Genomic DNA, 19535 nt, shown 5'->3' on the forward strand with positions numbered 1-19535 from the left:
AATCTACAACTCTTTCAATTAAAAGTTTTGAGAATTCATCAATAGCTATAATATCAGTGTTAAAAGAAGTTCAAAGACTAAAATAAAATGTAGGGTCATGTATTCCCTTGGGTATTGCTATCTGCCTGTCTATCTACCTACCCACCTACCTGCTATGAAGAGGAAAGGTTTCTACTCAGTAAACTGTTGCCCATGAGATAGGTGGCATCAGAAATCAATATTCACATCAAAGTCTTTGACACAGTGCCTCTCCTCAAATCACACAATTATTTAAAGTATTTTTTGTAGGACACTGATGTGTTGTAAAGAGGCATTGTTTATTACAAAACCACTAGAAGCTGCTCTCTGGATGAGTCTTTCCAAAGTGCTTACTGTCCTAATGAAGTAACTAAATTCTAGGGAATTATCAGACCATCAAAGTATAATGTTTTATTAAGCAGCCTGTGTAATTCAAGGGGTCGTATTTCAGTAATAATGTGATTCTTTGTCAAGTACTGCACTGCTTAGCTTAAAATGCAAAAAAAATTATGAAATCTATCACTCTATTTTATCTAAGAAAATTCATCACAGTATCTTTAACATTTAAAAGAACTTTTATGGGGCGCCTGGGTGGCTTAGTCGGTTAAGTGTCCGACTTTCGCTTAGGTCATGATCTCGCAGTTTGTGGGTTCGAGCCCCGCGTCGGGCTCTGTGCTGACTGCCAGCTCAGAGCCTGGAGCCTGTTTCAGTCTGTGACTCCCTCTCTCTCTGACCCTCCCCTGCTCACGCTGTCTCTCTCTCTCTCTCTCTCCTAGAAATAAATAAAACATTAAAAAATTTTTTCCCATATAGCATAGGTTCCTATCCCAAATTTTATAATACAAGCACATAATACTATATATATCTTGATTGCATATTTAATAAATACTATACATTGCACATTTGAAAGAATACTGAAAAAGATTAAATAGAAAATTAAGATACTGTAATAAAACAATTTAACACTGAAAGTGAAATACAGCATGGGAAATGGAGTAAGACATATATGTGTTTAGAAGAATGGCACTGACCCTTATAACTCATTTAGTAAGCAAATAAGTACCGAGAAGCTAGTTGTGTGTGCCAGGCACTGTAGATGCTATTTTGAATACAAATGTCTAAGTTTTTGGTCTTCTGGAGACTGGATTCTTGTGGAAGGAGGGAGATGAACAAGGGTACAACAGAATAGATGATTAGGGGGCTAAAACTGACAGTAACTATAGGATCGGGGAGAAGGTGCTGCTTTGATAGTTTCATTGGAAAAAGAATCTTTGAGGAAGTAGTATATGAGGAAAAGGGAGGAATCAAGAAAGACTCCAAAGTCTATGCCTTGACCTACTGAATGATGGTGACATTCACTGAGATGGAAGATTAAGGGAGGGACCTATTTGCATGTAGGAAATCAAAACTTGTTTGATCTTATTAAACATTCAATCAGGTATTTTAAACAGTGACAGGAATGGTGGGTGCTCAGAGGAGAGGTCTCGGATAAAAATATAAGCTTACAGATCATTATTGAAGGCCATGGAATTTGGATAAAATCCTTTAGGCAGGGGATGTAGGTAGAAGAGAGAGCCCTTCAAAAGGGTGTTAGAGAACAGGACCGAAGCTCTGAAGTAACCAGTGTTTAAAGGTGAAAGGGAGGAGAAATACCTGGCAGAAAACACTGGGAAAGAATGACAGCTGTGCCGAACATTGCCAAGTTAATGACGAGAAAGGTCCACTAGATTTGGCAACATGAAGATTAACTCATGATTTCAACTAGACTGGAGAAACTGGAGAGTATATGGGAGTCTTTTGAGGAGTATTCTATGAAGGAAAGTGAGACATGAGCAGTAGTTAAAATGGGATGTGGGACCAAAGAGGATTTAATGAGGGGGATTCCAGGTTATGTCTGTATGCTGAAAAGAATGATCCAGTAGAAGGGAAAATAATGATGACATGAAAGAAGTCTTTGAGAAGGCAAGAAGGGATGGAGTTGAGAGCAAAATAAACTGACTGGACTTTGAATAAAAGAACATTTCCTTCATTCTAGAAGAAGGGAAGAAAGAAAGATTGGTAAAAGTAAGAGAAGAGATTAGGTGGTGGAATGATAACCTGTGGGCAAGTTCCTTAACTTGATAAGCTTTTGTTTCCTTAATAATAAGGTCTTCTCTGAGCTGTTAAGATTAAATTAGATAAGGAATGTAATAAACAGCAATTAGCATATTGCCTGGAACTCAGCAAATATATTTCAGTACATACCATCAGTATTAATCAACACATCTGACTGTAGATAGATGCAAAATCATTTTAGAGAATAACTTTCCAAATAATACAATTAGAATAAAGATTAAGTCTCTGTGGTACTGAAGCCTGCATTGTTTCTATTCCTTTCCAGTAATTTCATTTAAAACTGGACTTGACTGTTCATGTTACAGAAACACTTTTGTGAGTGGCTTCACTTGTTTAGATTTTTATTTTTATTTTATTAAAAAAACTGTTTTAAGTTTATTCATTTGCTTTGAGAGAGAAAGCATGAGTGGATGAGGGACAGAGAGAAAGGGAGAGAGAGAATCCCAAGCAGGTTCTGAACTGTCAATGCAGAGCTCAATGTCAGGCTCAAACCCAGGAATCAATCACAAGATCATGACCTGAGCCAAAAATCAAGAGTTGGACACTTCAACCAATGGACCTACCCAGGCCCCCCTAGATTTTTTTAAAGAACAACAAAAATTTTTTAAAAAGTTTATTTTGTGCAGAAATTTTCTGTGGACTTTCAAATCCAGAATTTTGGGGGGCTTATGGACTAATGGTCTGATGCAGATTTAAAGTTGTAGAAAAACAAAACAAAAAAAACAACTATAGAACAGCCTTATGCACAGTCTAAAATTTTGTTTTAGCCTCAATCATTTCTTTCACATGCAAACTATGATGTTACAGAGAAAGTACACCTAGAAAGGCTTATTTGAAAACATAATAATTCTAAGAGAAGTAAAATTTTAAAGTTCAACATTTCTACATTATATGTAACACCTGCTGAAAAGGCCTCGGGCAGTAAGGTGCCCCTTTTAAAATTTTCAAACCACTACTTTCCAACCCTCCTTTCTTACTAGGCTATCTAACAACTAGTACTGTCCCAAAAGTGGGTCCTCTCTCAGTTTTATCAGATGTGACTTTACCGCCTCCAATTTAGAAATATTCTGAGTTTCAATACACTTTTAGTCATTGTTTTTATGATAGTTATGTAAATCAATGAATGGATGTTACACACTATTGATTTATCCTAACATTTTGATTTTTATGAGACTAGAAATACCTTGTCCTGTGAAAGCAGATGGCTATAACAGTAACTGTGACTTCAATGGTGAGAAACGAAAAGCAGCTTTCTTTCTTTTATATTTAATAATATATAGAAATATGATCTGTATAAATATATAATATTAATAAAGTATTATATAAAAATGGCTATCATCTAAAATGGCCTCTAAGTGTGAATTTCTTGACCTATAAGTTCCAGTTGCCAACTACAAAATAAGACAGAAGATTAAAGGTGTGAGTGAAATAAATTTAACAACATAAACTGATCAAAAAATGCCTCAATTGAGAGATTTCACTGTAGCCAAAAATGAAAATTAAAAAAAGATTTTATTGTACTTCAGTATGAAGATGTATATATTTAATAATGTACAAGATTCAGCTTGCTTTATGTGTTTTTTAAATTTGCATTAGTTTATTCAACAGATATTTATATATCACCACACCAGTATGTGTCAGGACCCATTTGATGAGATGGTTTGTTCGATGCTTATAACAATGTTATTTTTACTTTAAGAAAGCTCTTATAATGTAGAGATCAAACTTTTTGAAATCCTTTAAATTCCATTAAATACTATAGACGCAAAAGTAATGTATGCAATCAAAAGTAAAAAATAATATTCTGCTTATTAATAAACTCATTAAGTACAAATATATGTTGAAACAGAACATACAACATAATCAAAGTAATAATAAACCAGCTTATTTTATCTGAGGAGAAAAGAAGGCTTGGTCTTTCAAAAGCATTAAAGAAAACCCAATTTGAATCCCAACGGTGGTACACATGCATGTACACCCACCTCTTCATCCCTCCTCCCCAACACACGCACACCTTTCTCTTCTTAGTTTATTAAACATTCTAAATCTTTCTCCCAGGTTTGGCTTTGCAACCACTTACTTGATAAAGTAGGTCACTTAAAAAGGAAGAAAGCCCAATAAAATGAATTACAAAGACAACAAGATTAAATTGATTGCACTGTTTTCATACATTGTAGCTAAATTTTGCAAATACGCAGTTGGCTGTGGTTTGGCATTTAACAGCATGCGATCAGTAAGGAGGAGGAAATTTTATTCTCATTAACTGTTGCAGATTTACTGCAGTGAAAAAGGGCTATGTAACCCGAGATGTGACAGTACAGAAAGATCAAAGCCATGGACTGGAAACTAAATAAACCCTCTGGCTACTTCCTGCAAGGAAAATTCACTTTGGCAATGTAAAACAGAGCCCAGTTAAAAACTACTCTCAGTTTTATGAGCTGTCATAGCAGCTCAAGTGGTTTGGACTGGCTCAGTTTAGAACATTATATTTCCTTGTTTTTGTCTTAGATACTTCTGTAAGCAGTTTTATAGACCTTTTCTTTTAAAAAAAAAACATAATAACTAAAAATTTTTTTTAAAAAAGGGCAACTCTTTTCTTCTCGTTGAAACTGAGAAGGTAACCACTCAACTTATTAAAGCAGGCAGGTCTTAATTTGCACATTCTTTTCTCATTTATTACAGTTTAATATTTTGCACTTAGATTTATTTGGCAATTATAAATATACTTTAATAATTCATCTGCAATCTATACAATTCCTATTCAAAATAAGTGCAAATCAGTTTACAGAACCCATATGGCTCATATCTGAGGGGTGAACTATTTGTAATAGCACATCTGGAAGGACTATGGGCAATATGGAAAATATGGGAACTAATTAATATTATACTTAAAAACCTATAGGCTCTAGATTTCATGTTTTTTAAAACAAATAAGAAAAAATATTTGGTTTAGCATTTCTAACATAAGGATTTTTTTTAAACAATTGTTCATAAATACTTAAATTACATGGTTAGTTCAATCAAAACACAGATGGGTTACAATAAATCAACTTTAAATTAGAGAATATCTCTGAGTTTAAGAGTAAACTCCGTATCACCAACTCCAGATTTACAGGAAATAAAAGACATGATGTGTTTTCCTCTCTTTTATTTTTTGGAGGGAGTGGTGCTGTTTACCAAACAAATTGCTTACAGTTTTGTTATTCTCATTAGAATGTCAATAAGCAAGGCTTTATAATGGCAATTTACATCCTATTCCCTTAAAAAAAATTTCTTTTTTTTTTTTTTTAAATAAGAGCATTGTTCACAGGTCAAATATGTCATAAAAGCAGTCATCTTTGCTTATGGACTTTCTATTTTCTTTCCATTTAAATTTACAACTAATTTTTATATATTTGTATAGTCAATGAAATACAATTAATACATATAAAAATGTATAAACTTTAACACTAGATAATCATTCTTAAAAGGTGGTGATATAATTAACTTCCCGGTCATGACTGGATTAACTTCCATGTCATTTCTTCTAGTACAAAGCTACACCATAATTGATGTGTTAACATTTTTATAGGATCTAGTCATAGTCCGATTACTTTTTTTATTTATAGACTCAGTTATGCTGAATTTCTTCTAAATAAAAGTCCTAATAAAATGACAGTAAATTTCATTTTCATTGGGAGCATCTTTGGACTTTATATATAACTAACACGTATGCCTCCCAACACTCTGCTCAGATCACCAGACTGAAAATTACCACAAACTTAACGAGGGCAGTTTTGTTGCCAACTTCTTCTCTTGCTTCTAAATTTCCAAAGGAAAGTAAATCACTTAAAATATTTTTGCAAGTCAGGAGTATAATTTCTCTAGGATAAAACATCTTCCCAAGTTTCCAGGATTCTAAGCCTTGAATTTTGACTTGTATTTCTTTATTTCAGTAAAGTTTACAATTTGCTAATGCTGATGTGTGATAATCTAATAAAAATCTGGCCTTAAAAATTATAGGCCCAATTTACTAATAAAACCTAATTCAATTCTCCTTGGGAAATGCAAATCATTAGTGTGCAAGCAGCAGAGTTAAGCCTTTGTTTAAGGCTAGGAAGACTGGTGTCTCTATAAAATGTCTAAACAAAGAAGACAGTTAAGACTAACACATGAGGATTCATACATAGGTATAAAACAACAGCATCATGTATATAAACATTTACATTGGGTAATTAGCTAAAGAAATGATTTGCATAAGCTATTATTAACCCTTATAGACAGATTATTTTACTCATTTAATTCTCATTTTTTATATGATTAGATTCTGTGGAGAACTTTTGTTTTTATTTTTCTTTATTCTGTGGAGAACTTAATGAACTAATAAGTATTTAAGAGAATTTAACAGTACTGAACTAATTACTTAATGCATTAATACATTTTTAGCAACTTGCCTCCAAGCAATCTGAAGCACCAATTTGCAACAAATCATGTCAAATGTATTAAAGCAAAGTAGGTAAACAATGTTGTGCTGCACCTATCTTATTCTGAATTTTAATAACATTTATGCTAAGACACTATAAAGCACAGTTCACTGTTAGACTAATAAATCTGCCGGCCTTTTGGAGGCCATAGTGGTGTAATAGTAAAGTCTTCACTATTTTGGACTAGTCCCTTAACAATCTCTAAATCTTCATTTCTCTTTTGTTAAAAAAGAGACAATACTACTCTTTCCCTTATCTACCTCACACACTATTGATGATCAAATGAAATACATGATACAAATAAGTGCAAGTTATTAGTTTTTGTACACGCTGATTTACACCAAAAAAAAAAAAGGCTTTAACATTTTTCTTTGAAACTTTAAAAGGCTTCTAAGACATGTCACCTCCTGAAATAAGAAAATATACTGGCAGAATGGCTATGTATTTAAAAAGCAATTTAATGTAATACGAATTATGTTACAGCAAGTCTCATAGTGTAAAATTACTTATTTGCACTGATTTAACGTTCCCATCAGAACTGTTACAAAGCTATTGCTACTTATTCTCCTGTTTTCACCATTCCACAAGCTAAAGAGTAAAATGTCATTACCTTAGATATAATTTTACCTGTCACATGGTGTTATTTCTCATAAATGGTTTTATTCACTTTAAGAAATTTCACCATACATTTCAGTTTGGTTAATATTGATGAAAGAAGGAAGAACTTAAAATCACTAGGTATAGCACTGATTACTAATCTTGAAGTAAATGTTTACATATATGAAAAACAATGCTATTTGGGTAACCTAATACATTGTAATAAAGATTTGCACAGATCTAGATATTTTTAGACCAAACAATATACCTTGAAACAAAGCAACTTTTAAAAGTAAATACAATATTGTTACCCAACCCCACTGGCTTCTATAAAGAAGTTCTACTCTAAGTGTTTTAATCATGATTTAACATAATTGCATTTAAACTGAGAAGCAACTCTTGCAAATATCTCAAACTAGATACAGTTAGGAATAAATATTAGGGACCTATGCAAACATGTATGCCAAGAACAAAGAGTCGATAAAAGGTATAACAGTGTCTTGTATATACCTTGTATATACAGTAAATTTTTGTTTTTTAATATTATATATTCTTTAATAGGCTTGTCTTAAAATGAAAATATGTTTACATATTGCAATTAAATCAATGAATCTATTGTCATAATCTACTGTCATGCTTTTTTTACCCATTTTGACCTTCATATTTATGCTCTTAAATCAGAACACTGGAGTATTATAATCTAATATGTGGACAAAATCATGTGGCACAAAAGCAGGTGCTAAAAGTAACATTTACTCCACAATTAGATAGGTGTACACTAGTCACTAAACTCAGTGCATTAATTTTCTTTGACACACACTTACTTTAAAATTTTTTTTTTAACGTTTGAGAGAGAGAGAGAGAGAGAGAGAATCTGAGCTAACACCACAGAGCCTGACACGGGGCTTGAACCCATAAACCACGAGATCATGACTTGAGCCAAAGTTGGACGCTTAACTGACAGCCACCCAGGCACCCCAATCACTTATTTTTTTTCATAGTTCATTTATCTAGTGGTTTATTTCTAATTAATTCATAAGGATAAATTGTTAGAAATGAAATTACAGAGTTAAAGGAAGTGAACAATGTAAGGATCTTGTTCTTGATTACCAAATGTATTCCACAAAGGTTTTATCCATTTAAATTCCCACAGAGGAGAGGTGTATCAGAGTACTTCTTTGCTCCTATGTGTGGGAATTAGTATTAAAAAAATGTTTTGGCAATGGATAGGTGAAAATGGAATTTGGTTGCTTCATTTTATAACCACTGTATCTCGAAAAAAAATTACTAAAGTCAGGAGTTTTTTTTTAAAGGTTTCTCATAAATGTTCTCCTCTGGGCAAAATTAATAGGAAAATAAATTAATAAATAATAAGCTATAATTTTTAAAGTTTTTTTTTTAATGGTTATTTATTTTTGAGAGAGAGACAGAGCACAAGCAGGGGAAAAGTGGAGGCAAAGGGAGCCACAGATTCTGAAGCAGGCTCCAAGGCTGTCAGCACATAGCCCAATGCAGGGCTCAAAATCACGAACCGTGAGATCATGACCTGAGCCAAAGTTGGAAGCCCAGCCAACTGAGCCACCCAGGCGCCCCAAGCTATAATAATTTTTGATAAAAAATTAATAACACACTAAACAAGGCAGTATTTTAGTTAACAATTATCTTTAAAAGATTTCATAAGTATATACCAATGTATTTAGTCCCTAAAATACTGCTGAACAATGGCTGGTCTCAAGGTCTACCACAGGAACTATTTCTAGGAGGTTCTTTTCATTTTCTTTTGATCCTTCCATATACTTTCTATACTACTTACTCAGTAATGAAGGTCGCTAAAACTTTATTAGAATGGGAGAGTTTGGATTACATTTAAAATTGATATCAATTTTATAGGCATATTTACATTCCTCTCAATAGAAATTTCTGACTAGCCAAATTAAGCGTTGTAACAAAGACAATAATTTTGATTTCTCCTTTGAATAACTGCTTTGAAATAATCTCATGATATTCAGTTCTAAGAGTAATATGTAATTCTGTGAACACTATACCATGACTTTTAGATTGAGAATATGTAATTTTGAGGTTTTTTCAAATGAAAACACTGACTGAATACCTAAGCATACTGGCCTTATAGCTAAAGAGATTAGCCTAATTTTTACACGTAGAGTCCTTGTCTCAGAAAAAAATTATACATTTAAAACTGTGGAAAAAAGATCTTTTTTTATATATATGAAGAAAATAATTTTCAGTTCAATTCAGGAGGATTTTAAAAGTGCAACTGCGATTTCGATTGTGATTTAATGTTTGAAAAAAATAAATCAGAACAGAATAAAAATGTGCATGTATAATATATAATACATAAAATAAACAGAATAGTTAATGTCAAAGTATTCAAAGAAAAAGAGGCAGGCTACATAAACTATGCACAGAAAATGAAAGTGTGAGAATCAGATGGCTCAGATAATGTCTTTGACTCCAGTGAAATGGTCAGTCAATGACATCATTGTGCCAACCACAAAGAACTCCAGGCCCTCTGAAAAATATTTTTCAAAGCCCCAAGGAAACCTAAGCAGTCTCTGCAATTTTTTTTCCAGTTTATGAAAATTGGATTCCTATAAAAGAAAAATGGACCATTTTTACTGCAACAAAAACTGATTTGTAAAAGCTGGAAGCAGTTTAAAAATACTCAACATGAGGTTCTTGTTAGTCTTGAAAAGTAAGAGTTATAATAAAAAAACGGTCCAAAAATATGGTACGGATAGATTGTATAGAAGGGGGGAAAAGAGCTAGTCCTACTCTTATTATTTTTAATTAGCTTCAATAGCAAGTCCTGCTTTACTTTTTAACACCAGTTCAGGGNATAGCTAATGCCTGAGAGCCCTAATGTATTTTGCATCACCTCTAAATGTCGGGAGATTCTGGCGCCAAAGGGTTCAAACTGATAGTGACACCTATCTAAAATCCCGGATTTGCTGTCCAACTGTCAGTATCTATTTTATCAAACATCCAGTCTCCCTTGTAGAACAGGATAGATGAGCTTAACAATTTTCACTGTTTCCAATTAAACTGCCTTGCTATATTACAAAAACGTAGGCATTCAGGTTAAGAAGGATCCCCTGACTTGGATTTTAAGAAAAATACCAATTTGAATGGTTTAAACAATTCTCTAAATCTGGCTCAGTGTCCCCTTTTTAACAGATTTGTCCTATTACTAAACTTTGTCACTTTAGGAATAAAGTGAAGAATTTTTCTTTGAACAATTAAAAAATAAAAACTTTGTATCATACAAATTAGAAACTTATCCTTTGCCTTTCAGGAACCTGGGATCATGTGCTTTACTTGAACCCACTGAAACGAACACATAAAACCAAAAGGTCTGAGAAGCCAGGGACAGCAGCTGAAGAGTAGGCCACTTGCACTGTCCTTTTGCTTCATGTTCTCAAATCATTAAAAGCAATGATAAAGATAAAAATTCACATTTTTTATATTAATTGTTAGAGAATTCTTCCAGGGGCACTTGGGGGGCTCAGGTGGGTAAGCATCTGACTCATGATTTTGGCTCAGGTCATGATCTCACAGTTCAAGCCCCACACTGGGCTCTTTGCTGACAGCATGGAGCCTGCTTGGGATTCTCTCTCTCCCTCTTCTCTGCCCTCTTCTGCTCTCTCGCTTTCTCTTAAAATAAATAAATAAACTTAAAAAACTGTCAACTTACCTTCTTCCAGGTAACTTGACAGTGCTTATTTATCAAACACATGTGATAAAGAACAAGGAAAGAATTTGTAAATAATCTGGACAATTTCCCTGATTTAAAGGGAAAAAACCCCTCTAAATAGGTAACATTTCCTTTTTTTAGAAGTATTTAAGGAATCAGCTTTTCAATATTCAGAAATCAATCAAGACATTACACTTTCATAGTGAACCCAAATTCATCGTGTTACCCGTTTAGTCGGCATATTCTCAAGACGCTTTCCATGGCAATGAAGGAGTCCAGGGGCCTCTGCTAACATTTTCCAAAAAAAATTCCTATTTTTAAAAAAATACTCCTATTTTGTTCAAGTAAAAAGTTTCAAAACTAGTATTGTAAGTCAATGTTATTTGATCTATAGGCTTTAAATTTACCTATTGGATATCAGAAGCCGAAAGTAGCCATTAGTTTAAAATTTCACATCTGGGACATTAAGCAGCAAAATTATCATGCCAAAATATGTGAATAATTATGTAGCAGTTTAAAATACTTAAATCTCGGCAGAATTAAAAAGTAAGCCAAAGTTAAGATCCATGGTTTGTTACTATCAAAGAAGAGCCTAAAAATCTTACTAAAAGAGAATACTAGCCAACCAAAGATGATTGAATAAAACAATTCCAGAGTAGGTCAATAAAACAAAAAGCAACTATGAGTATTTGGCTATATTCTGTACTTTCTCTGTATCTCAACTGATACAATTGAGTCCATTTTTATGTGATCTATTGCCTATAAAAAACTGTGGAAATTCACAGTAAATTATTTCTTCTGGAAATAAAAAGAGAAAATGATACAGTTATGTGATTTAAGGCCAGAACAATTACAAAAGACAAGAGATGAAAGACTTAACTTTCTCAGGGAAGTTCTTTTTACAGGTCAAACAATTCTCAAATCAAAATGATTATAATAAATGTGTATTTCACTCTTTTGATTTGAAAAAACAGTCTACAGTAAGTTTTGTTAGCTAATCCTTTAAGCCAACATTACTGTGATGTGTCTTTTACGATGTAAAAGAAGCTACCTAAATATTTTTGCCCTTGAGAAGGAACTGAAGGTACAAAGGTAAGAGGATTCCCCAAAGTCACTTTTTAAAAAAGTTACTAACAGAACTGAGGAATAAAATTCTGAAATCTTTGGACAGTGTATAATTTATTCATTGGATGCCACCATCTCTCAAAATATTTTTATTGTTTTATAAAATGACCATTTTGAAAACCAGAAATGAGAATCTTTGCTGAATTCATCACAGAAGTTCAGTTTTGAATGCTCAATTTTAATGAAAGTGTTCAGGTTCTTAATCAAATAATTATATAAAAAACTGAAAGCAAGTCTTTCTGAAATTAGTAATATATGATTAATATCTGTGTGCTTTCTTTAGATTGGCAGTATCTTCAGGAAGTACCAAAATAATGTTTTTGTTCATAGTGAACAAAATAGTGAAACAAATATGTGCCACGGTGAAACAAATATGGCAGCATAATTAATCTTGTAATGCTATCGGCAAAAATCTTCAATATAAATAATTAGGATTATATACCTAAATCATTTCTTCCTTTTCCAATTATGTTTCAGAAAACATTTTTACAGTGAATTGTCACATGATGGAGTAAGTAGTTACAATGATTAAACAGAGCCTCTACTGAAATAATTATAGCTAATATAGACAGAAACATCAGAAGCAATCAAAAGCCATATGCTTTCTGATGTTTAATCATGTTTAACTTTTATGTCCTAAGGCAAGGAGTTTCTTACCATGACAATCCAGTCACCAATGAAACTATTTCTGAAGTGTTATTATTTATTTAAAATCCACTACAGAATACTGAACTGTATAATTCTGTATCACATTTCATGTAATACTCCTATGTTTCTCCCCCATGCTTTGAAACTTCGGGTCACAACCATCAATGGACTATGAAATCACATAGTAGGTTACAATCTGCATTTCAAAAATGAAATAGAAGAGGATCAAACAGAACTCCTTCTTACTACCATTCAAAATTTTGTTTTACTTACAGGCATAGGTATATATATGTATATAAACAAATATATATGTATGTGTGTGTATATATTATATGTATATACATACGAACAAATCTGTATGCATGCACTAAGTTGCAATATAAAATGTATTGCTTAATTTGAGTTGTGGTTAAAAGAAAACACACTTAACAGTCACTACAGTATGTGTGTTTTTTTTCCAAATTAGGCATCATGTTCTTTAAATGCTTTGGAGACATACAGACCGGAGTTCAAATTTTTTTCTCTACCACCCTACTTGTGAGAGTTGGTTATTAAAGCTAAAATAATATTATTAGAGCCTTGATTTCTTCATTTGTAAAATGGTGATAATAATGCTTGCTTTAAAACGTTTCTGTGCAGGTTAAAATAAATATGATGAATATTCATAAAATAGATTACACACAGTAGATGATCAATATTACTTGCAGTAATAATTACTGGATTAAAATGGCTTATTATAAGTGATCATTAAAAATTATAACATATTGGTCACAACTGCATTCTTTCATGTAAAAAAACACATTAAACACATCCTTCAAAGAGAAAATAATTTATATTAATGAAAAGTAGAATTTTAGAAGAGGAAATTAAATCAATAATTTTAAAGAATAAGACCCCAACCATTCATCAAACCAGTATAATGTGAAATTTCAACAATCAAACTAAATTAAAATATTGCATCTCTAAGAATGATATGAAAGAGAAAATACTGTACACACTTTCTGATAAAATTTTAAAAATCTATGACACCAGTAATGAAGTAGGATATCTGCTACAGGAATCTTCATTATAACTGTAAAACAGTGCTGCCATGCCATGTTTTTTAAAAATATTTTATTTGAATCTATGCAGGGAAGAGCAGTCTTTAATCAGCTTTTAAAGTGATGTCTGAATAATTATTAAAATACTTGTACTGCGTTCTTGTGTTTTACTGGCTTTGGGAAGCACTTAGGAAACAATCTTGAGTTCATTAATTTGGAAATAGTGCTGTCTATTTTATGGACAGCCTGTATTTTCCAAAGTGATGAAGCATTTTTATTTTCAGATCTGCCATCTCCATTTTTTAAATATAGAATATGTGACTTCATAAGTTAATTTAAAACAAAACAAGCATGTTCTTGCAAATACTGAGGACTTTTTCCTCTTTAATAAAAAAAGATAGAGAAATGGGGAGTGAAGAGACAGACTTCTAGCCTTTCAAATAAAGGGAAATACCATATGTTAGATTTTTCTTGGATGACTATTTACCTGCCAGGAAATGAATGCTGCCCGACTACATCTCCATTTTGAAGGTGATAATCATTGAAGAAATCTGGACTTATGGCTCCTTCAGAGGCAATTAATCCATCTAGAAAGAAGGAAAATTGGTAACTATATTTGTAGGAAATAAGAAGGAAACTATTCTATCAAGCAACAAAATATAAAATAATCTATATATTTAATCTGGAAGAGAAATGTTAGTACGATATGCTGCTCTCTCTGGGAATACAAGAAGACCACACATACTTAAGTGCTCCCAACAACACAGCACAACAACTGAACATTTCTTGAGCATCTACTATGTGGTAGTACAATACTAGCACGGAGATAAATAAGACCTCTCTGCCTTCAAGGGACTTAATAGTCTTTGGAGAAAAAAGAAAAAGATAAGGAGTGACGTAAGGTAGTATGGGGCAGTAAGGATGGTCCAGGCTAAGGAAACAGAATGAGTAAAGACAAGGAGACATTAAATAGCATGGTGTCAGGGGCACCGGGGTGGCTTGGTCGGTTAAGTTCTTGATTTTGGCCCAGGTCATGATCTCAGGGTTCATGAGTTTGAGCTCAAGCCCTGCATCAGGTTCTGCACTGGCAGTGTGGAGCTTGCTTGGGATTCTCTCTTTCTCCCTTCTCTCTGCCCTTCCCCTCTCACTCTCAAACTTTTTTTTTTTTAAAGAAGTAAAATTGTTTTTTGTATAATGATCTTGGGTCTACAACCTTACTGAACTCATTCATTAGTTTTAGTAGTTTTTCAGTTGTTAGTTTTTGAGTTCTTCTTCTTTGCTTATAAAGTGCTTCTTTTCCTATATCTAAGTCTTTATTAATACTTCTTGCTGATTTTAGAGTGATGCCACTTTCTTATTTGCTCTAGTCTAAGAAACAAGATAACTTACTATTGACAGAATGATGAATAAGTTAAGAATAAGAAAAGAATTTGAGGAAAAAAGTTTTAAGTGATGGCATCAGGGTTTTCCTAGGCATAGAACAAATATATTTCAGTATATGGCTTTTTAATAATTATTTAGAAAGCTCTCAGGCTTTTTAAAGTTTCCTTTTCTGGAAGTATTCTGGGTTGTTAAATGACCTATAGATAAACATTGGCTGGGTCATACTTAGAACACTGTTTAGAAAGCTGGTACACAGTAAACAAACTTATTTAAGTCACCAGATGACCATTTTACACCTACCATTTGCATAATAACACTTTGCTAGGTTTTGTGGGAAATATAAAACATTGCAATTTCTGTTTTTAAGAATTTTAGATTAAGTGAAATCTAAGACAAAGACTTAAGATGCAATTAAATAACACATTTCATTAATAAATGATATACAACAGGAATGAATGTATGTACTGAATGAGTGCTGAAGGCTGAGGAAGCTAAAGAGAGATTACTGTGTTCTGTACAGGTTAGAAAATCTTACTTGAACAGAAGGGAGGAAGCAATGTAACTGACTTGAGTCTTGAAAGATAGGTAGCAATTAAATGACAAAATCTGTTTGAAGAGTAAAGTTATTACAAATCAAGTGAACGGCGGAATTAGGTAATAGTGTTGGTAAAATAAGTGAGGAGATTTGTACTTCCATATGACTCCTGTCCTACTTATTTGTTACATATACCTATTTGTTACGTATCATAAACTAAAGATTTGTATTATTATATAGTTGTTGAATTGCTAATGAATTATCTTTGGTATTTCTCTTATTACTTTAGTAAATTTTAAATGCTTAAGAGGTAGCTTGAAAGTATCTAATATTTAGTCCAGTTTTTATGTTCTCTAAATGTTAATAAATCAAGACCAGTTAAACACAAAAAAGTTATAAAAAACGAAATTATGGGAAATGCCAGGACACAACAGATTGAGTTAAGTAGTTAAAAAAGACAATTTTATCTGAATCAAAGACTTTGTAGGAGCATGGCTAAAATTAACAAGGTTAAGATCACAAAAATCAACAAATTCCTGTTAAATTAAAACCAAATAATTGAAGATCAAGGTTTAAGAAATCTGCCAATTTCAGAGGAACATAGCTAAGTAAAATGCCAAGACAAAATACATATCACACTTTGAAAATGAATACAAAGATATTCATCATGCCAGTAGAGTAAAAGATTCTAACAGTCAAAAAATGAATACAACTAAATAATAAGATACCGAAATTATATTTTCAAAGTTTATACTACATGACCTAATAAAGTAAGCCAGATTAAGAAGAAGAAATTAAATGAAAAACTGTTGTCAATTTCTCAACATCTTCATTTTGATCCAGAGCTCCCACTGTCTTCAAAGGGAAAATGAGTAGCCAAGGGATAAATGGAATACAGGAGACTACAAACTGGGATCTCATCAAATAGAGATCAAACTAAAAATGTCTGAGTTTAAAGATTCAGTCAGCAATTTTATAAACCCAGAATACAATAAGGATAATATAATAACCATGATATTATATAAGTAAGAAAGAGTAAACTTATATCTCTGAAATTAATTTCTAATAATCCTAGGGCACAGCAATTCAGTAAACTATAGCTTCTATTGTGCCCTTTAATGCCTTGACAAAATTTAGGCAGTTCTGATTATTTGGGCAGCCTTTCTTTACTCGAATGAGGAATAAAAGTTAAATTACACCTTAAATTAAAAAAATCCTCAGGGCACCTGGGTGGCTCAGTCATTTAAGCGTCTGACTTCAGCTCAGGTCATGATCTCACAGTTTGTGGGTTTGAGCCCCGCGTTGGGCTCTGTGCTGACAGCTCGCTCAGAGCCTGGAGCCTGCTTCAGATTCTGTATCTCCCTCTCTCACTGACCCTCCCCTGCTCATGCTGGCTCTCTCTCTCTCTCTCTCTCTCAGAAATAAATAAAACATAAAAAAAAAATCCTCAACTCAAACACCTCAACTTCTTTGGAATTACTCTATTTGTTTCTCAGCATTCTGCATCCAAAATTAATTATATTATAGAAATAATAAAAAGGAATCATATGTTCTTGTCTACAAAGTCCAGATAAATCTAAGAGTGCCCTTCGAAAGCTCCTACTATAACCTTGATTCAAAGATAGCACTAAGGAATCAAAGAATTTCATGTAGCATTTAAACTACCAGAGAACAAACAGAAGACAGAGATGATAAACACCAGAGCACTTTGTAAGCTGTAGAGCAGTATACACATTTAGGTTATTAAATTATATGAAACCTTTTAGACCACAGTTATACAACACACCTTTCTGAAGTTCTCCTAGTAATGATGATAATTATGACTATGAGTAAACTGGAGTATGTACTGAAACAAAGATGAGATCAAAGGAAATTTATTGTTAGCACAGATAATTTATGAACTTTCTGATTTTTGAGAGGCAGTTAAAAAACTGGCTTATAGACATGGTGAATAAAGGTAAAATATACAAAACTTCAATATCTTCTTATATATTGTTACTAAAATAAACTTTATTTTTTAAAGTCAAGAGAAAACACAATATTGGGCTCCTTAGTGAACTAGCCAAAAATGAAACTGTGTATGGGAGAAAATAGGTATCAGTAATGAAGAGAATGAGAAAAAGAAATGACTAAAATAGATAAATCATAACTTATTGGGCTATACCTGATAAGAGATATCACCGAAACTATGAAAATAGTTTACATAAACTATTATTATAAAACTATGGCTTTAAAATAATCCCGAGATAGAAACAAAGTACTGTCAGCTTCATATTCCAGAAATATATCCACATATTAAATGCTAAGAATAAGATTCAGCAAACTGATGAACAGCAACAACAACAAAACAGTAAAAAGCCATTTAGAAATATGTAGTAGCAATTCAGCTTTATAAATTATACTTCCTCTGTGGGTAAACTTGCTTACAGCAAAAAGCAGCATTTTCATGATTCAAAGGAAATTACTCAAGTGATTACAATCACAATACTTTTAGACTCTAAGGGAAAAAAATACTGTAACTAAAGGAGATACTAGATTCCTATTCTCATATGACTTCAATAAGATCCTTGTGAAAAATAAAAGCAAGAGAGAAACACATATTTTGACATACTTAACTGTCTGAAAATATAGAGGGCAATACTAATGACTAGGAAGAAGCAAATGCTATTTCATTTTAAAGTAAAAGATAAAACCCAGGGAATCAGGAGCCATTTAGCCTAACCTCTGTGGCTGAAAAGCTACTAAGTCTGCTTTTATCAGAAACTGCCTATAGTTTCATGGATAACAAAGACTTAAATAAGATGGCTCATTCAAATGAATCTGCAGTTTTATAAATTTACCTGATGATACAACCACACCCAAAAAAAACTAGTTCATTTAGTGGAACTAGTCCTGGAAAATGAATGAGGTAAAATAATAGACTAAAATAATATAGATGCTTGATATGAGATCTTTATCTTTAAACTCACAGCAATGTAATCTCCATTATCAAAGGTCTACCATATCATCAGGCTACAGGGATCAAAAAAAACAACCATGAGGATATCTAATGATAATATTCCACTCCTCATATGCTTAAATTTATTTATTTTTCTATCAGCTGTGGCTGTTTCTAAACTTTGATATATAATATATATCCCACAAAAGCATAGGTTGTACATTTTAATTATAAAATACCTCAGAAAAATGTTTCTGATTTTCATTTTAAGAGGTTAATGTAAATGAATCAATTTTGGGAATGTGGTATAATTTTCTAGAAATTTGTCCTGGAAGTTTTAATAGTATTAAAAGAAAGCTGAACACTGAGGTGGCTGAAAGTTTTATTCAGTTTTGAAACTAGTAATTGATTCCCACTGAAAACTAGCTATCAATCTTCAAAGCAAGAAACCTGATTCCAAAAAATTCTGATTCCTTTTAACAAAAAAATTTATATCATATATATTTTACATCATTTCACTTCATGAATATCTGAATATGTAAGGCACAGCTGCTTGCTATTACTGAACTAAGACATTCTGGTTGGCTAAAATTAATGATCTACTCCATCTGGTTTAAAACACAAAGCAGTATTTCATAACTACTGTAAAGTTCAGTTAGGAAGAAATTCATTTAACTTTTAAAGTGAATTATCAATTTTCCAAGCTTCTAGTATCTATATCAAATATAAAAATAATAGTTTGTGGGCAATTTGCACAAAACTATAAAAACAAAGCAGGGGGAAAAAGTAAGCCAAGAATTCAGACATAATTACTTTGATGCTTTTTATATCCAACCTGCTACAGATCTTAATTAGAAATCCTTTCTTCCTCTCCTCAACTAAATGACTTCAATGAAGTAATATTAATATTGGCAGCAGTGCAACATTTTAAAAACCAGAATATGCAAAAGCTTACCAGTCT

General features: G+C 32.4%; 1 protein-coding gene across 3 annotated transcripts in view; it reads right to left on the reverse strand.

Moving 5' to 3' along the window:
- The window catches only part of KIFAP3 (kinesin associated protein 3), a 160376-nt gene that overhangs the window by 12802 nt on the left and 128039 nt on the right, over positions 1–19535 (reverse strand). For all 3 annotated transcript variants that reach the window (XR_013338972.1, XM_077779883.1, XM_077779884.1), the window contains one exon: positions 14206–14305. Coding sequence is in view for 2 of the 3 variants with exons in the window: in XM_077779883.1 (XP_077636009.1) it covers positions 14206–14305 (100 nt within the window). In the remaining variant the exon portion in view is untranslated. The remainder of the gene's footprint in view (positions 1–14205; positions 14306–19535) is intronic.

The sequence above is a fragment of the Crocuta crocuta genome, unplaced genomic scaffold, assembly GCF_008692635.1.
Source record: "Crocuta crocuta isolate KB4526 unplaced genomic scaffold, BGI_CrCroc_1.0 scaffold322, whole genome shotgun sequence".
Lineage (NCBI taxonomy): Eukaryota > Metazoa > Chordata > Mammalia > Carnivora > Hyaenidae > Crocuta > Crocuta crocuta.